The sequence below is a fragment of the Branchiostoma floridae genome, chromosome 11, assembly GCF_000003815.2.
Source record: "Branchiostoma floridae strain S238N-H82 chromosome 11, Bfl_VNyyK, whole genome shotgun sequence".
NCBI lineage: Eukaryota > Metazoa > Chordata > Leptocardii > Amphioxiformes > Branchiostomatidae > Branchiostoma > Branchiostoma floridae.
In genome coordinates, this window is record NC_049989.1 from 19,018,707 (window position 1) to 19,044,174 (window position 25,468).

General features: G+C 41.8%; 4 protein-coding genes across 4 annotated transcripts in view; 1 reads left to right on the forward strand and 3 right to left on the reverse strand.

Moving 5' to 3' along the window:
- Positions 1 to 3,254, reverse strand: part of LOC118425321 (E1A-binding protein p400-like) — a 54,560-nt gene extending 51,306 nt beyond the window's left edge. The window contains exons 1-3 of the mRNA XM_035834128.1: positions 3,018 to 3,254; positions 2,311 to 2,634; positions 927 to 1,937 (exon numbers count right to left, since the gene is read on the reverse strand). Of these exons, the coding sequence (XP_035690021.1) occupies positions 927 to 1,937; positions 2,311 to 2,589 (1,290 nt within the window). The 5' untranslated portion in view covers positions 2,590 to 2,634; positions 3,018 to 3,254. The remainder of the gene's footprint in view (positions 1 to 926; positions 1,938 to 2,310; positions 2,635 to 3,017) is intronic.
- Positions 3,255 to 5,284: 2,030 nt separating this feature from the next.
- Positions 5,285 to 6,923, reverse strand: LOC118425322. The gene is made up of 3 exons (XM_035834130.1): positions 6,406 to 6,923; positions 5,815 to 5,899; positions 5,285 to 5,383 (listed from the first exon to the last, which is right to left on the reverse strand). The coding sequence occupies exons 1-3, from the start codon at positions 6,732 to 6,734 to the stop codon at positions 5,285 to 5,287; spliced, it is 513 nt and encodes a 170-aa protein (XP_035690023.1). The 5' UTR covers positions 6,735 to 6,923.
- A 231-nt stretch (positions 6,924 to 7,154) lies between these two features.
- On the forward strand, positions 7,155 to 16,250 carry LOC118425476 (nucleolar complex protein 4 homolog B-like). The gene is made up of 16 exons (XM_035834327.1): positions 7,155 to 7,314; positions 8,158 to 8,266; positions 8,787 to 8,899; positions 9,469 to 9,573; positions 9,937 to 10,086; positions 10,446 to 10,548; positions 10,841 to 10,875; positions 11,057 to 11,107; positions 11,632 to 11,743; positions 12,030 to 12,090; positions 12,982 to 13,092; positions 13,337 to 13,410; positions 13,763 to 13,849; positions 14,248 to 14,330; positions 14,745 to 14,858; positions 15,892 to 16,250. The coding sequence occupies exons 1-16, from the start codon at positions 7,195 to 7,197 to the stop codon at positions 16,036 to 16,038; spliced, it is 1,575 nt and encodes a 524-aa protein (XP_035690220.1). The 5' UTR covers positions 7,155 to 7,194; the 3' UTR covers positions 16,039 to 16,250.
- Positions 16,251 to 19,596: 3,346 nt separating this feature from the next.
- On the reverse strand, positions 19,597 to 21,852 carry LOC118425487. The gene is made up of 2 exons (XM_035834349.1): positions 21,743 to 21,852; positions 19,597 to 21,004 (listed from the first exon to the last, which is right to left on the reverse strand). Exons 1-2 carry the CDS (start codon positions 21,849 to 21,851, stop codon positions 20,757 to 20,759), a joined length of 357 nt encoding a protein of 118 aa, XP_035690242.1. The 5' UTR covers position 21,852; the 3' UTR covers positions 19,597 to 20,756.
- Between the last annotated feature and the right edge of the window lie 3,616 nt (positions 21,853 to 25,468).

Genomic DNA, 25,468 nt, shown 5'->3' on the forward strand with positions numbered 1-25,468 from the left:
TTTGTTCAGAGAGCAGAAGGAGCCTTAACTGTTCAAAATATGTCAAAAGCTAAAAAAAACTTAACCAAACAGAATTCAACACTGATTTCCAAAACATGGAAAAGTTGGACTCATCAAATTATCAACTCTACGGAAGGTGTCTTTGTCAAGGATTTGAAGGAATGGACAAATAGCATTTGAAAAGTTGGGTAAGTCCAACTTTTCTTGTATTGGAAATTGGAAAACGCAGATGCTATTTGTATGGATTGTAGATAGAGAACCAGCCATCATAGAGTTTTAGCACAACTATAAGCATTCTGAAATGTTTTGTTCACTATTAGGTTCACTTTTTCATTTGTAATGGATAAAAGGTATATACAGCAGTTTTAAATATTGAGCCCTGCCTAAATAACCATTTCTATTCACAATGATCTTGTTTTAGATAAACTTAATCGGCGGACAAGCATTTTTGTTACTACACACTACACTGCAGAGTAATAATAGCCGTGAAGACAAACATCAATGACAAACATTACTGCATGCATCCAAAGGGAAAATCATCAACAAAGTATGTATCAATTGTCTAATTTGTCTATCTCACAAGCAATGCAAAATACATAAGCATAGCAACTATTTAATTTGAGCTACTTTAGTTTTTAAACCAGTTCAAAGCTGAAGAAATTTCAGACCCTAGTCAATGCAAGCAAAGTTAGTAATGCTTTTGTAGGCAATCATACAAAAAAAAGCCTCACCAGTATTGTAAGCTTGAGAAGACTAAACAAATCAAAGACGTAACTTGACAGAAAAGCGAGAAAGAAACAATCTAAATTGCATGACACATAGATAGTTAGGACGTACCTGTAAAATTCTTTCAAGAGTTAGTGGTGAGAGCAGTTCTGATGGATGATTTCTTTGTTAATTAGTAGCAGCAAAGCAAACGAGCTCACCTCATCGTTAATTCTCTGTTCCTTTGGTTCTTCTTCCTCGTCGTCATCTAAGTTGTGTTGCTTGAGGAACTTAAGTAGACTGGGCGCGCCCCGTTTCTTAAAGGCAAGGTAGTCCATCATGATCTGGCCGTTCTGAAGGAAGAAAAGTTCCGTCAACCGCTCGTTGTGTAAGTCCTTGATCTGGTTCAATTCCTTGCTGTGGTGCTCGACTAAGAGTTTCCGATAGTGTGCCGCTTCGGGAGTTTGCGGAGGTTTTTCTTCCAACCTTCTCAGCGACTGCTTCTTGACAGGGATGGGGCTTGTGTGTGGGCTCGGGGTAGTTCGTATCGGACTGGTTTGGCTAACTACTGGGTTCATGACGTATCCGCTGGCTATCGGACTTGTCCTGTTCATATCGTACGAAGCTCTGGTCGGGCTGTAGGAGGGTCTCCGCTGTTCGACTTGTCCCATTTGACGCATCCCCATCCCAGGAAGTCCGTGTCCCAACCCGGTCGGGCTCGCCAGCGGCGGTATGTTCCCCCGCGTGGGGCTCTGTCCGTGGTGGTGGATCGTACCACCCGTCTGCTGCTGCGGGGGGTACCCCATGGCCACGCGCTGCATCTCCTGCTCAGAATAAGTCTTTCTGAACTCCTGAAACATGAAGTGGCCGCTGCCCGAGGGGCTGACACTCAGCTGGCGCATGGGGGAGTGCATCCCCTGCTGTATGCCTTGTTCCAAAGGGAAGCCTCGCGTTGGACTCAACGGCATTCCCATCGAGCCCATCATCTGTGTTGTAGCCATTTGGGGATTCCCTCTTTGCAGGTGCATGGGACTCGTTTGTTGCTGCTGTGGCGGTGGGAGGCCGGTGGGGGAGGGGCTTGAGGCCGGAAGGAAGCCCGGCGAGCCGGCGGGGTCGAACCGGCGCGTAACCAAGGGCGACGTGGCCGGGCTCTGGAACGAGGGCGAAGTGGTGGGGCGGCTCATGGGCATGCTGAGAGTTGTCATGGGCATCCCCATGGTGTTCATCGGCACCTGCAAATTCACGTGGGATCTTTGTTATTCCCTAATCATTGCAGGGCTGTACATACTTTTTTTTTCTGTTCTGTTACATGTGATTGTGAGTGACACTGACAGTACCAAGTCTGTCTTTTTTTTACCTTGCTCAGTTGCAAATTATTTTTGGCAACATCAAAAATATTTTGTTGCAAAAAGGTATTCTTCTTTTCTCCAGATTACTTCAGTATGGCAAGAGCTCTCTAGTGTAAGTAGTCTGTACTATCTATTAGATTGTAGTATCTATTGTGCATTTCATCATAGTCAATTAATAACTTTTCAGGTGGTAGTAAGCAAACTTGTTATCACAATTTTAGCATTGCTTATAAATATCCAATAAACCAAAGCTCACCTGCATGTGCCCCGCGGGGGAGGGGCGTGCCGCCTGCCCCTGGGGCAGGGGAGACACCGGCCCCATCCCCTGCACCGCCCCCGGGTGGCTGTTGGCAGCCATCATGTAATGCTGGAGGGGGCTCTGCGGGTGTTGGAAGGAGGGGGACTGTGGCGGGAGCTGCTCGGGAGCCATCTCGCCCGGCCCGGGGAAGCCTCCCTCCCCTCCTCCCGGGCCGTCCTGCGACTTGCCCCGCCGGAGCTGGCCCTGCGGATCGGTCACGCTGCCCCGCCGCATCATCCTAGGGGGACGGCCGGGGGGCTGCCCGACGGAACCCTACACACCCTGCCGGGGAAAATAAACACGTACAATTTACCGATCATACTGCCAGTTAACGAGCTGAGATGTTAGCATCGTTGTCATGACTCGATCGGGATATTTTATTGAATTCTGGCGACGCAGAGAAGTGAGCGCCTGAATTTCATGCATTTCATGATTAGCGCCAAAGTCGACCACGCCAAGATGGCGGACACCTGCGACGGACGAAAATTGTCAATTTTGGTCGGAATTTGACAAGAAAGGTGTCATAGGATTCGTAACATATGACTTTACGATGGATATGTGGACAAAAAGTGATAATTATTTTTCTGGCGAATTTTGCGGCCCGTTCTTTGTTAGCCACAATGCATTGCGCGCCGCCATTTTCAAAAGGAAAAGCCGACCCTTACCTCGATTTTCTATCCGCAGAAATCCATCTGTGAGGATGCCATCCACGGATCACTTCCCTCAATCCAATCGGAGAATACTCCGAAGATTTATTTTCTGGTGTTTTTTCGTGTTCTCAGGCAGTTTTAAGTGTCCAAAACACAACCATTTTGGGCGATTACTTCCGCCTAGCAAATCTGATGACAAAATGGCGGGTCTATCACTTTGCCGTGCTGCGCTTGCGCGCATAAATTAACCTCGCTATCACATTTGCTTCAAGACTAAGCACCGATGTAACGAATCCTCTGATTGGTTGACTGGTGTTTTCCTGTCACGGTCTCACAGCGTCCCCTGGCGATATATAGTAAAATCGCAACTAGTTTTTATTTTATTCCTTTGTGATGTGACCTTTGTTTTCCTCGTAAATATCACATGCAGACGTCATCGCGTTACCTTTTACGGACAAAGGGCAACTGCAAATAGCGGCAACAATAAGTTAACAATGTTTCCATGTGGAAAGGACACGCCTAGTTACCAACTGACGTCAGTTTTATATTGTGACAATTGTCTTTCCCACTTGAAGTTGAAGCCTGATATGAAATATTAAACCAATACATTATACAAAGCTGCGTTGACTACGATTCGTCAGAAAATGAATTTGAAGCTTTTCTGAAGATGTACAATTGACATAATTATGTATAAATTGAATATATTTATTTCAAATTAAACAAACAAATAAATCTAGCCATTGGAATTGAATATCACTTCAAGATTATCTGATAGATACAGATACAGGTCTAAGTTACATCTTAAGGTTTTATTCTTAGTTTGGCTGTTCTTTCCTGTGACATAAGTTAGCAAAGTACCGAAAGTAGTAAATTCTTGCAGTTGAGATGGTCAGAAATCCTGTCCCAGACAAAAGAAAAAAATATTTCCACAAAACTGTAAAAGAAGCTGCACAAAATTCCATTAAACCACAACTATGATATAAAGGCTTATTGGAATGTATTTTGTTTTGGTATGTATCAAACCATTTCTAATTTATTAAGTTCCGGTTCATGTGCTCTTGTGCTCGGAATTTCATGATTCTAGTATTGATCTTTGTTCTGTTCAACCAAGGAGCTTTTTCATCATGCTCACCTAAAGATCAATTCTAACTCCAGGTGTATGATCTTAAGCCAAGAAAACTGAATAAGTTGAATTAAATCACTATATAGACGTTCAGTGGGTGTACCAACCGGGGCTCACATGAGAATGACTGGGAGGGGAAGTCCCTTGACTCCATGCAGTGCATTAGTACCACCTAGCGAAATTTATATGAACAGCAGCTGCATCGTTTAAAAAGAGTTGGAACGTTCTGTGAAGTGGATAGATTTGAAGTTCAAAATAACAAACACTCACCACAGACACACTCTGGTCTTTCAATTCACTTTTATTACTAAAATATATATCATACAGTTTATCATGCTTACTTTATGCAAAGTAGTTTGAAAGTGCCCTAAAAAGTTACAGAGGCCTCACTGACTTGATTTTGTAGATGATACCCTCTGGAGTATACAAATGAAAAAAAACAACACTTTTTTTGGGAAGAACTCTAATATCTGTTAATTAGATGATTGCCTGTCCATATCAAGTTTCATGTGAAATTTTGCAGTCTTTTGATGAAGGTCTCATTGGGCTGAAATTAAAGAAAAGAAAGTGTTTCTTTAAATAAATCATTGAATGTCATTACAGAAACAACACAGACAAATGTCAATTACCCAAAAGTAGGGCAATCTCCAGGTTGGGAGCCTACATTATTTATTAAAAAATACATCTTCATCAGTTTCATGCCATGAAGTTGCTACTTTTACTTTTAGAGAGACTGGGCAAAATTTTTATCGATCTGAAAGAAAATTTACACAATTTATAGATTCTGGAATTGCATTTCACAATTTGTCTTGATTAAAAATGATCACTATTCAAATATAATTGTACAAAGTGGATTAGAAGAAAGATAAAGTAAAGATGTTTTACCACTACTCTAGCCACAGGTACTTCCTCCTCCTCCTCCTCCCTGTAGCGATGATATAATCAAATGTCAGCAGGTGGGATACAAGTAACAAACTGGGACCATTGCCATCTACATTTGTACATGTATTACAAATTTAAAAGAAATTACAATCATCATGAAAAAAATTACAATCATCATCAGTCAAAAACAGACAGAATTTTTTTTCATTACATCCTCACTAAGCTATAGATATGAAGGAGGTTAAAAAAAGGTGATTTTTAACCTCCTTGAGATGACCTACCTGAGAGGACTGTTGTCATCATGATCATCATCACTGCTGATGTCATCACTATCCCATGATTCCACACTGAAGTTCTTCCGTTGGAGTGCAGACACCTGGAAAAGGTCAAATGTTAATGTTTGCATAGAGACTGTAACCCCTTCCAGTAGTGTGGAGATGGAAGGATGCCTTTTGGTGTGCAAGTCAGTGAGTGATAATGAGATGAATTCAGACTGACAAGATCCCAATCAAACCCATATATCTGTCACAGGGGAGATTGGAATCCATGGGAATCTGGCACTCTCCTTGGAAACATTGGAATTCCAATCTCTCGAATCCAATATACCCCAGGAGAGGTTGGAATCTTATCAGAACTCTACTAGAATTTCAGTCTCCCTGTGAGAATCCGGACTTATTATATAAGTTAAAATATCATGGTATTTTCTAATGGCTGGGCTTCTGAGTGGCTGTCAGAGAAGGCCCTCCTACTCTTGTAAGGAAACATCATGATCTTTCACCCGTGATCTCGTTGGAGATTTTTCTGTACCTGTTGGAGGAAGCCTTTCACCATGGAGTGGTCGTAATCCCGGACAGCAACTTCACTCAACCCTTTCCTCCATCTCGCCTGGCGACTACTGGGTCAAAGTGATCAATTTAGATCAGTTGCACAGGTCATAACCATCATCATTCATTGTCACAGGTGATATAGTTACTAGTACAGTTTTGTTAAGGAAAAAAGAGAAATAGTTACAAGCTACACAAATTGAAAATACTTTAAAATTGCCTGAAGCATTACTATTAAACTTGTCAGGTCAGAGCAGCAGAATAGTACTGAGCAGAGCAGAGCAGAGTAAAGCAAAGCACAGAGTAATAACAACAGATATGATCCGGCAAAAAGCCGTTACTATAGAGAGTAGAGTAGAGTGGTTTCAGCCAGGAAGGAGCTTTTTACTCCACTTTTGGCCGCTCTACTGTCATTGTATATTATTTGGAAACCGTGTCAGACGTCTCAGATAGCATCCACTATCTTTCGTCAGTGACAAATATTTGATCTTCTTTCACATGGGGTTACATTCACACTATCTCTGTTAGTTACGTTGAACAAATAAAATTGACAGCTTGAAATGCCAAAAAAAACCTCCTGAGCTGATTTCGTTTCCTTGGCACTCCTGACAGATTGGACTGCAGCTCCAGCGGGTCACTTCTGGACCCGTCTTCGCTTTCACTTCTCACGGTTTCTTCCTCCACGGGACTTTCTTTTCTTCTTCTCTTCTTCTTGGGAGTACTGCCAGCGCTGCTACAGCTACTACCAGGCTCTGGGTGACTCGGTTTATAGTCTCTATCTTTTGGCTTTGGTTTTTCTTGAGTCTCTTCTTCGCTAGAGTCGCTAGAACCGCTCGAAGTCGTGTAGACACTTGATGAGATGGGCGACGGAGACTTCTTTCTCGGTGATCTTCTAACTTCCATGCTTCCGCATTTGATCTAGAATCTCCGCTTCTGTCTTGGAGTTAACGGGAAGATTATTCAGCTAGTCTATTTTGTCGCTGATTTCCTTACTGTTGTCCTAGACGTGGTCTAAGCTTCAAGAAAGTCCCATCTCCTTGTGCGATTCAGGATTCTTCTTGTTGCTACAAGTTTAACCTTTGACCCAAAGAAAAATTAGGCTGCCTATAGTATATAACATTATGCCTGTTTAGATATATCAATTATTAGAATACAATTACAAACATTTGTCATGCATTTTGCAGCTGTATAGTAACCTGACGATTAACATTTTATTATTTTGTTCAATATTTGATCCTTTGGGGAATATTCAGCAAGGATTTGCTAATAAAGTGAAGACTCAATCTAGGGATATCATTAGACAGCTAATTTTTCCGAGGACCGCACATGTGCGCACAGGTGAGAGGAGAAGAAACAGACGAACATGTCTGCAGACGACGCGAACCCCAGAGCCATAGCTGAGGACATCAAGAGGAAAACTAAGGAGGTTCTACAGAGCAGAGAACATGCCAACAACATCACAGATATTCTAGAGACGGCACAGGTTCGTTTGGTCGCTCCGATTCTGTGAAAAACGGTCGAACTTGTGATGCCCCCCTCCCCAAACTTCTAAATGTTTTTCTCCTGTCCTGATGGAAGTTTAGAATTTCTTTCTTTGCCGTGTGTAAGCCTGTTAGACCGACATGAAAGTGTTGTTAATACCGGCACAGTCTTACGTCTTGTAGCTGATCATTTTTCTAAGCCGCGATTGTGATTTCTAGGTACGTAATTAGATCCCACCCCGTAAAAATTCACCGGAGCACAGTGATAGACCCCGTCGGGCGGGGTACCTCCCAGTCCCGAGGAGTTTTCGCGAAGCTCACGATGGGCTGGTACCAGGCAGGTTTGAGACCTGCTATAGAAGAATGGCATTTCAGAAACTTCAAGTACTGAGGAAAGAGACATGTAGATCTGATGATAGATGTAAAAATAGCATAGCATCATATATTTGACTATTTTGTAAACGATTGAAGTAGTGTAGCATAACTCAAGGCATAACTTAAATGTTAGTTCTGTCTCTCCCATTGGCACTGTAATTTTAACAGTGTAACAATTCTTTACAGAAACGTTTCATATAACTACTGCATTTTTAGTCCATATGGGCAAGAACGTGCAAATAAAAATCAATATCATTCTATCCCCCAGTCTGATGAAGATGATAATAGAACTTTGTTTTGTCCCACTGTCACCGTAATGATACTTAATACTATAAAAACGTTTTATGTAACTAAGTTGCATTTAGTCCATATGGGCAAGAATGTGCAAGAGGCCACATCTAGTGAAATGATAGATGTTAAACAAGGATAACAACAACAGCAAATAAAAATCATCATCATTCTACCACCAGTCTGATGAAGATGTGGTGACGGCCGCCAGCCTCTCAGCTCTGCAGAAAATCTTCAGCACCCTGCTGGGGAGGAAGGAGGTGTACAGGGGCAAGCTGAAGGGGTCGGATGGTACGGAACAGATTGTTTGTTTGTTTGTTTCCATAATGTAAACAGTAAACATGTACATCCAGATCATACTGTATCACGTACAGGGGCAAGCTGAAGGGTGCGGATGGTATGGGACAGTTTTGTTTGTTTGTGTTTGTTTACTAAATAGTAAGCCACCTGTAGCCAGTTTAGGCATAACACTCCTGGTCCATGTGTGTGCTTGTAAATCTTGTTGCAATTTCTACTTGCAATTTCTACTGCAAATTTTAATGAAGTCCTTTACTCCACTTTTTGGCACTCCCAGATTAAGTTTAGATCAAAACAGAGCATATTCAGATTTGAGAAGTACAAGGTACATTGTCTAATATCAAATAGATTCAACTTCTCCTTGCTATTTAGTATTTTAAAATCAATGGGTGATGAGTGTATGAATATTTTCTTTCAATCTAGGTACAATGGTTATATATTGGTCACATATCAACAATGATAAGAATACTAATTGGGAATAAACAATGATTTCTGTCAAACATTGTTCCATCAGAAGAGCTCGCTGACCCAAAGAAGCAGTACAGCCGTTGGCTGGGACAGTGTTACATAGACGCACTGGAGATTCTGCTGCACAGACTGGCTCATCATGACAACTCAGACATTAAGGTATGGAACATACATGTGGTATTTTGAGCTCTGTCATCACTACAGTGCCTAACAGCCTTCCTGATATATCATCATCATCATCATCCGGGCGTGCTGGTTGCACGGATGGCCATGACTCTCCTCCTGCATCCTTCCCTATCCTCCATAGCCTTGGGCAGTTCTTCAGCCGAGCAGCCAGTATCTTCACAAATTTGACGTACATATTTGTGTGGTCTTCCTTTGCTTGTATGACCATGTTTGGGAGTCCACAGCAGAACGTATGTATAGCTAGCACAGTGTTCGTTTCCATTTGCATATAAAGCCACTCAATTGTGCAGTTGCTATACATGTATAGCAGGAGGCTAGTCTGGTATGTTTAACTTTTATTCCCTTTTTCTTAAGTGCTGAGTGCTGAGCAAAGAAGCTGTGTTTACCATGTTATAAAAGTCTTTGCTTTTGAACCTTTGACCTGTTGATGTAAATATGTGCAACATATTAGAATCAATACATCTCCAGTGGGTTAATTAGAAGACACAATTGCCACAAATTCTTGAACAGTACCCTTGACCATTGTTAATTCCTATCCCCAGGAGTTAGCCCTACTGGCCCTGTTGAAGTTGGTATCAGCTGAGGGGAAACACCCGACCTCCAAGTCTGGGGGAGACCAGTCCAACTTCCCTCTCAGGCTCTTCCAGGTTAGTGAACCTGAAGTCAAAATTTACATTGTTATGTGAAATCTAGAGTGAATTTCCAGTCCCTTATAAGTATGTTCATTTCTTTCAAAAAGTTAAATGTATGATACACTTGTTTTGTGTTAACTTTGTCCTATATGTCTTATTTGTATCATGTTTAGTTAAGCACTGATTTTGGCGGTTCCATCATATTTTAAGTCAATAAAAAATTAGAAAAAAGACTATATATAGTATAATGTGTATTATTGTTTTATGTGAGAAGGAGCTTGGTAATATCAAATACAACAGATAAAAATGTATCACATACAGTAACTAACTAATTGTCCTTGTTATAAGGAAAACATGTCTGTGATTTTCTCCCCCTAGCTCATCATTGACAAGCTCATGTCAAGCGAGGCAGACCAGAGCACTGTGATTGGTCGGTTCCAGGACTACTTTCAGTACGATGACATCAGACTGTTCACCTTCGTATCACTCCACAAGAACCTCAGGACTGTCACCAAGGAGTTCACACGGGTTAGTGCCTTGAATTCCAAACATAGTCACTTACTTCTGTCTTGCGTTACAAGCTTTCTGCCATCAAGAAATCAGAACCATAGCATGTCAAGGTCAAAAGATGTAGTACCAAGGTCACATACCAAGGGGCCCAAAATTGACCTTGACCTTTGTCTTCCCAACACCTACCCACATACCAAATATCATTGTAATCCATTCAGAGGTTCTTGAGTTATGCTGACCACAAATATCCGGAAACGCAAACAGACACACAGACAGACAGACACACCCAAAACTGTATCTCCATTTTTCATGGGGATAATTGATATTGCAGCTTGAATCTTGAGTTTAGTCTAACATTACCCTTTTCTCCCTGCCAGCAACCCCCTGACACGTACCTGCATAACGTGCACACCCTGCTGACTCAGGTACAGATGCCGGGGGAGGGGGGTGATCTCAGCAATCTGTATGTGTCACCTACAGGTAGGGTGATATCTGTCAATCAATCAATCAATCAATCAATCAATTTTGTTTCTGAAGACTGGTATGTCATTGTCATCACCATTATACGATACACACAATGGTCCTTTTCAGACAACTTATAGTGTTACATTTAACCAACAAGATGGGATTTGAAATTCTAAGTTTTTTTTCTAAAATTTTACCGAGGTATACAATCAGATTTTCATTGCTTGTTTCTTAGTCTTAAGCCTGCAGCAGGGTAAAGTACCGAGTCAGTCAGTCACTTCATTATCATTTTATTTTCTTTCCTCAGACCCAGAAGCAGAGTGCAGACCCAAACAGCTAAAGGTCAGGGTTTTTATATCTAGAACAAGGTGGTTTCCTGTAATATATCTACTTGTAATGAGTTCTAATGGTTCAATACCCTTCTATTTCTGTTTATAGACACAATATGCTGAAGCTACATAATGATTGTAACTGCCGTTTTAGATTCAATAATCAAGTTGACATTCTTGTTTTCTTTATATAGGAGCAAAGAAGAGCATTCACAAATGCCTGGTTGAGTTTCTTGAAAAACAAGGTAAGTTTAAAATGGCTTTCAAGATCTAGTATTGAGTCATCTGCTATAATTCACTGTTGACCTTGAGCCTTACTGTAAAGGTCACATACCGGTATCTGGTATTGCTGTTCCTCCCACAGCTGCTCAGTAGCCAGCAGCCTGTACAGACAGGTGCTGTTAACTCTGACCTTGATGTGACCAATATTGCTGTTCCTCCCACAGCTGCCCAGAAGCCTGTACAGACAGGTACTGACATGACCTTGACTTTGCTGTCCAATGTCTAATATTGCTGTTCCTCCCACAGCTGCCCAGAAGCCTGTACAGACAGGTGCTGTTAACTCTGACCTTGATGTGTCTAATATTGCTGTTCCTCCCACAGCTGCCTAGCAGCCTGTACAGACAGGTACTGCCATGACTTTGACTTTGCTGTCCCATGTCTAACATTGCTGTTCCTCCCACAGCTGCCCAGCAGCCTGTACGTACATGTATGTAGAGACAGTTGCTGTTAACTCTGACCTTGTGACAAATTGCTGTTCCTCCCACAGCTGCCCAGCAGCCTGTACAGACAGGTGCTGTTGACGTTAGACCAGGCTGTCATCCCCCTCATGTCCAGCCCCAAACTGCTCATCGACTTCCTGACTCAGTCATACAACGTTGGTGAGTCTCAGCTTCACAAAACTGACAAACTACTTTCTGGGTTGACATTTTGGTTCTGAACTGAATTGAACTGAAGCTGTGAAAACTGTTGACTGGTTGTATTCAGTTATTGATAAATTTGGTGGGCTCTTCATTTTTTTGAGGTTTGGCTACTCTTAACGACAGAAACCACAGTGACTGCATAATGTTTTATTTTTACTGAATTAGGAACATTACATCAAACAACAGCATGCATAGAAATGTGTGGAATTGTTTGTTGAATTGTGTTTTGCCTTCTTCATTACAGGCGGAGCTATCAGTCTTCTGGCACTGAACGGACTGTTTACACTCATCTACAAGCACAACTTGTAAGTGGGAGTATAAGAGGGGGGTCATGAGTCACAGTAATACACCAGTTCTGTACACTGAAACTGGTACAGACAAACTGTGTTATTCTAAATCAACAGGCCCCATATACTTGGGGATCGGTATGGTTAGGTTAAATGTATGGGTTAAATGCCTCCCTGGCAAACAAAGAAAATGGACAAAATGGAAAACCCAATAGATAAGCCTAAAAGACAAAAAAACAGCTGCAGCCATACCTCTGCTTGGAAAGTACATGTAGTACAAAGGCAATAAATAAATAAATAAATACAAAGGCAGAGCTTAACCAAAGTGCAAAGAAAGCTAGCTGAGTTTACAGTGTTTGACATTTTTTCTGCTCAGCACTAATCTATGAGAAAGCATATAAGGGTAAAACATACACGTGACTACCAATGTCTGGTCCATATGGCATTAGTGCCACCTACCTGTTTTATCTCAAAATGCTTTGATGATGATGTTTTCATTCTATAGTGTGCCACAGCTTGTGCTACAGCTACAAGTCAGTTTTCAGCTCGAAATACTTTTTCTACACACCTGAACAGTCGCAGGTAACATTGGAAATTACCTGCACCAGACAAAATTTACCTGCACCAATTAGAATTTATAGGCAGTATTGATCATACTAAAATCTGTTCAGAAACCATTGCCATTATATCTTTAATTTATACTTCATCTGGAGGTAACAGTCAATACTGCTAGTAAAAGTCCACATTATGAAACATTATATATGTAAACCCAGATACATGGACCATTATGGTAGTGCAGGTTAGATGCAAGTAGACATTAGTAATACCTGCACCAACCTGCCCTGTATGTAGAGAATGCTGGTTTTTCACATGCCACTGATGATGTCCTGTTTGTTGTGTTTGTAACAGGGACTACCCAGACTTCTTCAGGAAGCTGTACGCCCTGTTTGAGCCGTCCGTGTTCCATGTGAAGTACACGGCGAGATTCTTCCACCTGGCTGATGTGTTCCTCACATCCACGTAAGGACACTTGTACTGTGTTTTGTATTCATTTGTGTTTTACTGGCTGTACAGGGCATGTGGTGGGCGTGTGTGCAGGGGGTGCTTTTTGAGTTCACGATGTTCCAGGACAAGTACTTGTCACAATTCTTCCATCTGGCTGTCAACATCTCTACCCCACATCCACTTAACAGGTCTTAAAGGGGGTGAAGTCTGTCATCTCCTCTATTTTATGATCTTTAGGATGTTTAACTTTCCTTTCCAGCCACATCCCAGCCTACCTGGCAGCAGCCTTCATCAAACGGTTATCCAGACTGTCCCTGTCGGCTCCCGTCTCATGTAAGTGTGGAAAAATGGTGCACTGGGAAGTGCCCTCCATTTCTATGGGTGTGTGTTCAACTACGGTACCATACTCTTTTTCAAATGCTGAGTACTGAACAGAGAATGCAGTTTGTATTTTTTTTTAATTCGTTGGTACGACTATGCTCCAGAGATTGAACACACAACCTGCATTACTCATTTGGCCATTACACCGGAAAGGATTGGTTAGAAATGGCAAAATGATTAAAATGGTAAAATGGTAGGAAACTCTGAATACAATATTTTGCACTTGTGGAATGTATACTGGCTAAAGACCGATACATACCTAAAATGTGTCATACATGCATCTTATATTACTTATTTCAATTAGCTCTCCAAATGGTCCTGGTGTTCATCTCCAACCTCCTGAGGAGACACCCCAACTGTCAGGTCCTGGTGCACAGGAGCAGTGGGGAAGGTGGGTTTTCACTTTGATTTATTTTCTGCTAGTCCATCAGCTATCAAAAATAGTGATGTTGTCAAATACCGGATCACATTTCCATTCCGGGCCTTGGTCAAGCTGTTTGTGGGAATAACAATGAAACTGTATAATTTAGAAATACACACAAATCATGCTCATGACCACTTTTGTCAGCATTTTGTGCATTTTGTTGCTGTCTATAATTATAATTGTCCAGGTACTAATTTGGAAATTGTTCAACAATGCTATGGTCTGATTTCTGTGCTTTTTCTTTGACTTCGAATCAGACAGTGATTGGCTTCAATCTAAGGAAAATGACAGCTAAAGATCAGTCCAAGTTTTAGTCGTACAGCTTTCATTTGTCTTTGAATAAGATAATTGTAACCCTTTTTTAGGACTTGGTTCCGACCCCTATGACGAGAGTGAGCCTGACCCAGCCAAGTGCAAGGCCATGGACAGTTCTCTCTGGGAGGTTAAGGTAAGAGGAGTTCATGTAACCCATTACAATATGTTACCTAGTATTGTAACTGTAGAGAACACAGCATACAGTTGTATTCTTCAAGGACTGTGCCTCTAAACCTGTTGTACTGAAATGTTCTAAAGAAACATTACAAGAAATTTCAAGGATCATTACAACTCCTTAATATAATGCAATATTCCTTTACTTGTCCTGTAAAACACAAACAATTTACAATGTTTACAAGCTTATTACAACTTAGTCAACACTCAAGGCGTGACAAATTTTGTATTTGGCAGTGCTTAAGCAATATCTATCTTGAAATTTTCACGGCACAATACTTCTCTTTACCTCCTACCACAAAATGAAATAGTCTGGATAGGTAATGTACAGTGAGTAATTCTTCCTCTCCATGTCGCCCCCCTCCCACTCCAGTCTTTCCAGCACCATTTCCACCCTGACGTATCCCAGGCTGCATTGCTGCTAGGAAAGCCGCTGGCACCTCTGGAAGAAGACCTGTCTCAACACCTGGAGCTGTGCACTAGTGAGGTGGGGCACGATTTTCTCTGCTTCTTTTGGTTAAGGCTACAGTAGGGGTGAGGGGGTGGGTACCGGTACAGTCCTGTTGGGTAAGCCGCTGGCACCTCTGGAGGCAGACCTGTCCAGGATCTGGAGCTGTGCACTAGTGAGGTGGGGCACGATTTTGTCTGGTTCTTTTGTTTTAGGCTACAGGCATTTGACTTGAATGCATAAAGATTAGGGGTGGGTACCGGTACAGAAAATTCAGGTCCAGGTACAGTCCTGGTCCATAGGATCAGGTCTAGGTCCGGACTTGAACCTGAACGTAATAATCTGTAGAAAGTTGTGAATGGGTGATATCAAAAGAATGGTCCAAAGGATTCTGTTTGGTGAAGTTAAGCTGACATCCACTGGCATTCTAAAATCCTATCTTCATGAAAAAAACACTTAGTCTATTTATAACTTTGACTGTAGACATGGGTACTGTAGATGTTGCTCTAGTTCTTTTCTTGGACCTGTAATCCCCCAAACACGTAAACACCTGTAAACAATTTGTTAATTTCTAATCGTTCAAACATCCAGTCCATTGATTTTTGTCATGTCCGGTTTGTCGGCAGATGTTCCAGACAGCATCCACAATTCATCATTCTTTAGTGACTGAGAATTAGATGAGATGACATGTAGTGCATACTATGAAAGTATGCACGGTTGCTTGCTGTATTTTGCATTACACAATGCTGCACACCAAGATGTCTAACCCACTGTTGTAGCCAGCCCCCATCCTTATGTCCTTTGACGGAATTTTACAGCTGGGGACGGAAAAAAAATTTGCTCATTCTATCCTCTGTGAGCAAAATCTAACCCTCAAAATGCAGGAAATAGCGTTTCAGAGGGTCTAGGCTTAAAAATTTTCCTTGGGAGCATGCCCCCGGACCCCTTTAGGAACGCTGCGCCAAAGCCATTCAAAATTGAATGGACAAAAAATGATTTCTGGCTGGCTACAACCCTGGTCTAACCTTCCTCAACTTGCTCAAGAATAATCTCCCCTTTCTTCTTTACCCAGATGTTTGAGAAGGATCTCACCACAAAGTCTGACCAGGTCCCACTGGAGTTCCATGTACCAAAAGGACTGTTCGGGCCTAAAGACCAGTTCCACAACATCTGGGACACAGAGCCACCAACTAAGAAACATAAAACTGTCACTTCTTAAAAGATAATGTAAAGTAGAATCTTGTGTCTGTAAAAGAAAACTCTTTATTCATTGATGAAGATTAGACATCTAGGTAATAAGATATGCCAAAAAGCAGTTACTTAAGCAACTGGATATCATATCCAGTTGCTTGAGTAACTGCTTTTTGGCAAAACTCTTTATTCTTTAGCCATCCTTTTGTAATGTAACTTCAATAAATATTATAAAGGATACACCATTTCCTGTCTTTTTTTCATCTCCTTTGCGCAAAGGAACCAAACACCAAAGAGCAACATGCCAAATACAAAAATGTATACCACATGTGAACGAGCAGTGATCAATAAGTCCTCGGCCTCACCCAGAAATGATAAGCACAACTCAGATTTTGAAGCACAGATGTCTTGGCATTAGAAGTTACGTTATTCCTTCATAGAAGAAGAGATTTATTGCATGACAATTGTACACGGTACAAGGTAAGGCAACATCTATTACACAAAGTACAAAATAGAGGTATAGAATAAATCCTAATATCCTGATTCCTATAACAAAAAGGGCTAGCATAAGTCTTTGATATAGAAATGTTACAATCAAGTAGGGCTAATCGGTATTTAGAAAAAGGCCAGAGCCATACCTTCCCCTGTAAGTAGGCCAAGCATGGTGTATTTTTATATAACTGCTGCCAATTATGCATCATCTCAGTAGGAAGCACCAATTTGGTGAAAGACTCCCCACCCGAGTCACAGCAGGTGTCTCTGAAGTGGGCGTTCAATTAACGTTAGTGTTTGGGGATGGTGTATGTGAAGAGAGCTGCAGCAATTCATGGTTGACCCAATTACATATAGTTTCAATCATATCAAATGGCAAGACTTCGGTCATAGCAGTAACTACTTCCTTGCGAAGGTTGCCTTTGTCGGGAACGAAAAGTATCATATAAAAGACACCCAACTACACAAGACGTAAAAGATCGAGAATAGTCGTGGCAATTATCAGTGTATATTCATACGTATACATCTAATTTTCGTCTCCACAAACAGCCCGACCGGGCCCCGCTTTTAATGCATCTTTGATGTTAAAAGCAGCTGCTGCAGGCGGTGTGGGTTTATCGTTGAAAAGCCACCAAACTCGTCCAGTGTGCTGTAACGATGATGCGTACATGTGTGCGATGAAAGAATAACGATGTCATTTTGTACTGGTTTGAAAGTGAAGAACCATAGAACCGGAAGGCATATGCATAATCTACTTAGAAATTTTGTAAATTAATTTTCTTTGACGCACCAACACATCTCTATTTTTAGACACTGCGCAGTTGCGTCAAAGGAAATTAATTTACTAGATTTCTAACTAAAGTAGGTTATGTCTAAAAGTAGAAGACAAAATTATGCCATCGGCTAAAAGGCAAACTAAACGGTACGTATTTGGAAACTTGCCGCGTCAGCCGGTTTCAGTACTAGTGTTTAAGTTCTTGAGGGCAGCTTTGCGTAGATTGAGGATGCATGTATTAGGCTTAGCGTCCTTCACCGGCCTCTCTGGGGGCACTAGTGTAAGTTGTTCATGATGTTTAACTGGGAATACGCCGGGAAAGGAAGATTGCCGGGAAAGAAATATATGCCAGGAAGCTCCCCCAATCCCCCCCCCCCCCCTCCAACCCCAACAACTTACGCCAATGCCCCCGGAGAGGCCGGTGAAGGAGGCTACATTAGGCTGTACTTTCATGAAAGCTACTCCCATTTCACATATTCAGGACCCTCGCCAGACCAAGGTCGGCACTGTGTTTGGAGTGGCCTGGAATCCACCCCGGAGGTTCTGGCACAAGTTGGCCGATCTGATTGCATCGAAGTACGATATTATTAAGAATTTTCGACTATGATGACAAATAGGCAGCCCGCCCGGTCATCCCTCTGCCACAGATGTCCTTAAACTCCGGATCCTAACCATGGTCTGGAGAAGGCCGGGAGGCCATGGTTGGCCATGTATGACATGGGTAACTCACTAGATGTACATGGCACACAAATATAAATCAGGCGGCGGGGATTTTGGGGACTCCGTTCAGCACTAAGGACGTCACCCCCGGGTTGACAGTTGTTCGGACGGCACCTTTAACATACGCAGACATTTAAGACAACATCCGCCAGGCGCTACTTGACCACAGAAACCTCTTTTACATTGTAGATCTAAGATCTCTAATAACTTATTCCACCTGTCCTTTCGGGACTCATTCAAAGTAGCATGAAAATAGCGGATGAAAGGCACTCCGGATGCTGTCGGAAATGACTGACTCTGTCTTTGGGACCCCTTTTCAGTACCAAGGACGTCACCTGTGGGTTGGCGATTGGTCGGACGGCCCTTTGGGATACGCAGGTTTTTCAGACAACATCCGCCAGGGGCTACTTGAATACAGAAAACTCTTTAACATTGTAGATCCAAGACCTATAATAAGCCTATCCCACCTGTCCTTCGGGAATAATTCACAGTAGTGGATGAAAGGCGCTCCGGATGCTGTCGGAAATGACTAACTCCGTTTTAGCACCAAGGACGTCACCTTTAACACACGCAGATGTTTCAGACAACATCCACCAGGGACTACTTGGCTGCACTTGGCTGCAAAAAACTCTATTCAGACCGGGCCTCTTTGGTCAAGGAGGTAATTTTATTCATGTAAGAAAATAGCAGCAATATAGCAAGAAAATCTGAAAAATACATTGTTAGAACCAAAATTAGTGACTTACGTGAAAAATACCTCAACAACCGGTTGACATGGAAACCCGAGAATATTGGAAATTTTCCAAACTTTGTAAAAGTGTTGTCATCTACCATCTCCACTAACCTATTCCACCTGTCCTCCTGGAATCATTCACAGTAAGGGATGAAAAGTGCGTAATATGCTGTCGGAAATGACTGGCCCACGTGCGCGTCCTGTATCTGTATCTGTATCTATATAGCCGGTATAACCACCCTTTGGCGTAACACACCAGCTTCGCAGGCACGCGGCGCGGCAGCAGCTGGTTATATTACACTGAACGACCTGTCACACCTAACTTTTGCACATCTATCTGCAAGCGTCCTGACGTGCCGACTCGTTTTCGAGAATGTGAAATTTCATAGTCATCTGCACACATGTCTGCGACGCTGATTACATAAAACACTGTAATTCTCCTGTTATCACCCCGGAGTGCTAATACATTATAGCGGAGACAACGCGTTAGAGTCCCATTAATGTTTCCCTTGATGTGCGTGATGACGGATGTGGGATCTATGGCGAGGATATTGCGTGCTGCTATTTTTATAACCAGGTTACATTTGCCCTACATGTTGGACAAACGTCACGAGAAAATACCTCCCGTCCTACACGTGACGCCAGTGACACGTGTCGCGGTACCGATGCTAATGACAGTCTAGAATGCAGGTCAAATCCGGATGTTGGAGAATTATTTTTCCCAAGCAGTGAGTCTTAATTAAACTGGATTGACATCACATTAAGGCTTGACAATAGAGCTTTTGAGTTAATAGAAGAAAGGTACCGAGCATAGCAGTGCGTTGGGCCAACGGATTTCAAGAATAGACATGAAATATGTACAATTTTATCAGTTTATTCTCCAATTGAAAGCAACAATAGAGTGAAGTGAAAGTTGCACGTACTGCTAATCTTGTTGAATGTATAGTAGGTTAGAATTTCACTTCTTAAACATAATGTTACAGAGAGAACATACTCATGAAGATCTTTGAGAGTTAAGCATCGTAAGCAAGGTTTGGCCACTTATCACAATTAGTTTGACTCCGCCTTTAAATACATGTGGGGCATATGAGAAGCCCAAGACTTGTACACAACGTTTTATACAAAAACACTTGACGACCACTGAAGGCACGTTGTACAAAAATGACTACAGATTGGCACGAGTAATCCACGTACGAACACGTTTCCACCTCTAGATCTGATTGTGTATGCAGACGACGGAAAAATACATTTTCTCGTTATACCATTGCTTTTCTTATACGTACACCTTCCCAAGTTGTTGGGAAGGATCTTTTTAGGCTCCGTAAAAAAGTGTACTTTTCTATCTGTAAATTGAGACGAAAATGAGGGGCACATTATATACATGACTGTATCAATAAATTTACAAGCATTATAGTGGTCGACGTTCATTGAAACAAGCAAATCACATCCAAAGTCCTATTCTTAAAACTATGATTCCTCACATAGCGTTGGCTGTACTATGTTGATATCTAAAGTCAACCGTTCTTAAGACTCGGTACAAAGAGCTGCATATTGTATCTGTCCAGACCACCGTGAATTGGTTGGTCCAGTGACACATTGGTCCACTTAGATTTAATTACTCTTCAGCAGTTTGATTGCTCTTTAACAGATAGAATAACATACAGATACAGATTGCACCTACATACAAATACAGACACGAAGTGAAATCAAAGACCATACTAAAATATGCACTAAAAACCACCATGATACGTAAAATAGTCCTATCATTCTCTTGAACAACCGCGCGTCAGTGTATCTGTCCAGTCCACCATGACGTCTGGTTAAAGTTGGTCCAATTATAAGATATTGGTCCAATGAGATATATACTATTTTAGTAAAGTAGATTCATTCCTCAAGCTTTCGACATATTGCACACTGAAGGCGTCCTTCAGTAAGACATCTGGAGCCGCACAGTTCAAGTTTTGAACCGTTTATTCAGCCTGTCAGTCACTGAGATATTGGTTCACTGAGACAGTTTTATCGCTCTTCAGCAGATGTTGTCCACCTGATACTTGTCCAGGTGACTCTGGTCCAGGTTTCTGGAGTCTGTGTCCTGTTGCGTCTGCCCGGGGAGATCCACAGGTCCCGTCAGGAGATCCACAGGCCCCGTCAGGAGATCCACGCCCTGGCTCTGCTTGGTGCTGTCCATGGACACCTGCGTTAGGATCGCGCTCGTCAGCTCAAACGTCTCCCGCTGGGGCGTGATCTCCAGAACCATGTTGTGGTTTCGGGAATCTGAGCAGAAAGGTTTGAATAATTTGATTATCTGGAAACAGCAAATAGAGATATATTTCTACATGTATTTGATTCTAACGGTGACTATACGATTTAAAAACTATAGTTTACTTATTTCCACCGCATTGAATGGTGTAATTTAGATTTAAATGACTGCCATTGTGATTTCTGTCTATCGTTGCATGATTGATATTGTGATTTCTGTAAGATGATGCGTAATTTAGCCTTTGGCTGTCGGCCAGTGCCGGGTATTTGCATTTCATGATCCCATTAATGATCCGATGCCAACTTATTTGTCCCTATTTGGCCAAATTCTTCTCTTTTGTCACTCAGCTGATAGCTTGGAGACTAATTGAAAATAGATACCGTGCAATCTGCCGAGGAAAGCTCTTAGAAGAAAATACCTTTGAATCACGTAAAGAAGGATCTGAAAATAAGGTACGGTTGAAATTTGGAGACAACGGATCCAAGAATAGGAAGGATGAGTCAAGAATCAGCTACTTTCAAATCTGGTATGGAGGATCTAAGACTGAGGTGCGTTTGGAATTCGATGAAGGATTGATTTGGAATGAGGAGGATTTAGGAATGAGATAACATATATTTAGGACGAATGATTTACTATTAACTATAGACTAAGGAGGAATATTCAGAGGATCTAAGATTCGTTTTATTCAAAACTTTTAAACTCCTTGTTCTGAGAAAACATATCGAAGTCAAAACTACTGAGTACTGACTTACCGATGCAGCACATGCAGTTTCCGCTGACACAGCCGATAGCAGAGTGGACGATGATGGCGATAGAGATGAGCACAATCAGGGCCACCAGGACTACACTCACCAATGTCATGGTCTGGAGGGAGAGAGAAGAGATCACTGTTAAGTACCCATGCGTTTGGCAAGCTTAGAAGCTTGGATAGTGAATGCCTGTTACTGCTAAATCCCGCGGGAACTGGACTAAATCCAGTTATTTTCAGAAAAGGTTTAATCCTGAGTCCTCAGCAGAGCTGTATGCCAGTGGGCAACTATCAAGAGATATCCCGGTTTTGACAGAACTGTAAGATGATTAACGCCCCCGTGAAGCATCCGGTGATGTTGTTATAGTATGTCTGTTTCACTGCTGTTTGGCCTGTGGGTAAGAGAGACACAGCAGAAGGCGCAGCCTTGAGAATGTGACCTTTTACACGTATACAAGGAATACCCGTGTAGCTATACCTTCCACAGCGATGAAAAAGCATAACAAATGTATCTCGAAACAAGAAGATTAAACGTGGTCATTTTTGTATTGATCATCAACAAAGTAACGCACAGGACGCAGGGGCGATGCGCACTAGAAACAAGGTAATATCAATATCACCTCTCAAGAAAAAAAGACCAAAAAAAAATTATAACAATAACAACAACAAGCAAATCCTAGCAAACGGTAGCAAATGGTGTGGGTAGTCCAAGGTGGTTTAGCAGGTTCCAAAGCGAAGGTCATGATGATGTTGACAACGTTGCTAATGTTGACAAATGTTGATAACTCATATGTCCTTTATATCTGATTTGATTTGATTTATTCGGATGTATAATCATGAGAAATACAACCAGGGCTACCCAACTAGCCGGAGGCTATTATCAAGGGCTATCCCTGGTAACAATACAATATACAATATACAATAACAGTATTAACGATACAGGTAACTTTGGCTACAGAGGCGATCCGTGTGTACAGCTTGACTAGCAGTCGTACGGATAATTTAAACGGAGTCAGTGCAGCTACACCTGCCCGGTTGTCATGTCACTTACGTACCTGGTTGCTGATGCAGAATTGCTCGAGCCCAGAAAAGCCAAAGCGGAGCACTGCAGCTGCTTTAGCTACACGTTGAGATGCCTGTTTTCAACCGCGACGTACTCTAGCCAATTATTTCTACTGACAACGTACCGATAGAATGGTTCTGACTCATTACGGTCTGTGCGCTGGTTGGTTGGAGGTTGGTTGCCATGGTGACGTGTCGTCAGTCAGACTAATGGTAGCTTTGAAGAGGAAATTTACCACGGAACAAAATTCTACATGCTGTTATTTCATATCCCCGTTTTTTATATAATGTTAGATTGACACAAAATGACTTATGGTGGTGTAATTGGTGTAGACTGACATGAAAGCTGGAGATATCTATATCCATCATGATGATAACGAGTGATGACAGTGAAAAAGGAAGCAAAGTTAACACAGGAAGAATACATGTAGCTGCTACGCGTATTTACTCAAGCTAATTGTGAACCTGAGTGATTCTTAAAAGACAAGTCATGTATATACTGCACCCCATGGGCTTCATAAAGGATATTTCCGAATAGATTTATGATACAAGAAATATAAGATGCATGACAACATTACAGAGCCAGTAGTGCTGAAACTAAAACATGCAAAGTAAACTCGTAATGATGAAAAAGAACGTCATCTTAAATCCAGTAACCCATTTACATTGATTAAAAACACTTTCGTGGAAAAAAAATCACTTCCGTGGAAATAGACGTAATGAGGAATGATATTCGCCGTACATAAATGTGGCAAATACTACTAAAAGATACAGGTAAAGGAAGTCCAATAGCTTTTTTGAGGCATTAGCTATAGCAGGTTGTTATACACTTAGTCTAGAGCACGATATTTGAAGGCAGAGCCCATCCTTCATTCCACCGTCTTTACCCCCCCCCCCCCAACCGAAGCCAGGCACCCATTTTTACACCAGGGCGGAGTAAAAAAACATCGCTGGCGTGTCAGCAGGACATTCCGACCCGGGACCTCTGCGATCTGGCCTAAACACCCTAATAATTGCAGCAGGACGCCGAATACAATAACAATGATAACCTCTATTGCATGTTCATGCCCGTAGGCTAAATGCCTAATTGACCACACGTGGTCTTATAGATGAAAGGGAAGAAACCAAACTTACACAGTAATCTTAAACTAGACTAGATGAAAAACAAACTAAAACATTATGTTTTTCTGTAGGAAACATCATTATCGTTAATCGCTGCAGCTGATATTTTCGTCTGTCTTTTTCAAACACATACTTTTCTTCAAAGTGATGTCAATCAACGATCATCTCTCTGATCACTGTGGAAAAGACACCCCCGTAATTAACAAAATTGCTGCCAGTCATATTCATAAAAACAGCCGTGACATCAATAATAATTGAATAGCGTGTTTTCCCTTCCATCTTGCCGCGAGAGTGAATTGATGCAGAGGCAATCTGCTGCCCGCACACAATCATATTTGCGTTGGCTCGCGTCACGCAGACTTAAAATAGACTTAAGCCCTGTGCCTGGACACTTACTGTAGTCTCTTTACGTGAGGAGAATATGGACTATGTTATGAATTACTCTCTAAGCAGAGCTCGAGGTTAAGGTAGACTCTCACTGCAGTTGGGGCATCGGTGCGGCACTGCGGGGTTCGTAGATGACTCAGCGAATTTCAGAGATAATGAACTTTCTTCCGTTTTGTGTATTTTATCATCTTCTAAGTCATACTTTTACGTATTAGGCAATATCTAAATTATACAAAACATCGCGAAAATAACAAAACCGCCGCAGTGAACGAGCCCCGCAGTGCCGCACTGGTGCCCCAAGATGCAGTGAGAGTCCACCTTTTGGCTCCGGCTTTTTTTTTGGCCATTTTTTACTCGTTTTTATGGAGCTTTCTATTTTGTACTCTTCCCTGATATCTCGTTAGACCGCCAGACATCAAGAATACGTTACAAAATAGAAAGCCCGATAAAAACGCATAAAAACGTTTTAAAAAAAAAGCCGGAGTCTAATCTCTAGCTCTTCTTGGAGAGTAATTATGAAGAATATGCATCTCTATATTCCTCTCTATCACGACTCACCCACTTTCCGTTTCTCATACAATAAATCATAATGAGTCAGAAGTCGACAGAAACTGCTAATTGACTGTCCATATACAAGCGAGGATATGGATTCATCAAAACCTTATTCACGATCTATACGAGACATAAAAGAAATGCCATCGCTAAGTATGTGTTATTTTTGTGTTCTGAGATAGAAAGACAGCAAGGTCTTGTTATTCATAATATATTGCACACGGTTTCTTGTTTCCTGTGTCTCGTGTGCATAAATTTCGCACATCCATGTCAATCGGCCCTAAAAAACGTTTTTCTTAGAATTTCCAATTTTAGCAAGCTTTGAGCGCCGGGTAACACGCGCGGATCGTGAACATGGGAACTGACATACAAATCAGAAAACATGTTAACCTGTTAACGTTCTTGTTCTTGTTCTTGTACTGAATAACACCCCTTATTTTTGTTGGGGCAAACCATCCAGGGTGTAGTGCTGCTGTTTATTGACCGTTCCTCAGGTGTTGCAACGTGGCTACTATAAAAACCTTGCGGATTCCGCGTATTATAGTAGATATGATAAAACATATAGATATGATAAAATATGGAACTCGTACATGTACTACAGAAATTG

Coding starts and splice junctions, on each gene's coding strand:
- LOC118425322 (XM_035834130.1), bottom strand. CDS start 6,734: ATGGAAGTTAGAAGATCACCGAGAAAGAAGTCTCCGTCGCCCATCTCA. Junction 5,900..6,405: donor AAACGAAATCAGCTCAGGAG/GTTTTTTTTGGC, acceptor TTGACCCAGTAG/TCGCCAGGCGAGATGGAGGA. Junction 5,384..5,814: donor TGAAAGGCTTCCTCCAACAG/GTACAGAAAAAT, acceptor GACCTTTTCCAG/GTGTCTGCACTCCAACGGAA.
- LOC118425476 (XM_035834327.1), top strand. CDS start 7,195: ATGTCTGCAGACGACGCGAACCCCAGAGCCATAGCTGAGGACATCAAG. Junction 8,267..8,786: donor CAAGCTGAAGGGGTCGGATG/GTACGGAACAGA, acceptor TTGTTCCATCAG/AAGAGCTCGCTGACCCAAAG. Junction 14,331..14,744: donor GTTCTCTCTGGGAGGTTAAG/GTAAGAGGAGTT, acceptor CTCCCACTCCAG/TCTTTCCAGCACCATTTCCA.
- LOC118425487 (XM_035834349.1), bottom strand. CDS start 21,851: ATGACATTGGTGAGTGTAGTCCTGGTGGCCCTGATTGTGCTCATCTCT. Junction 21,005..21,742: donor AAACTGCATGTGCTGCATCG/GTAAGTCAGTAC, acceptor CTTTCTGCTCAG/ATTCCCGAAACCACAACATG.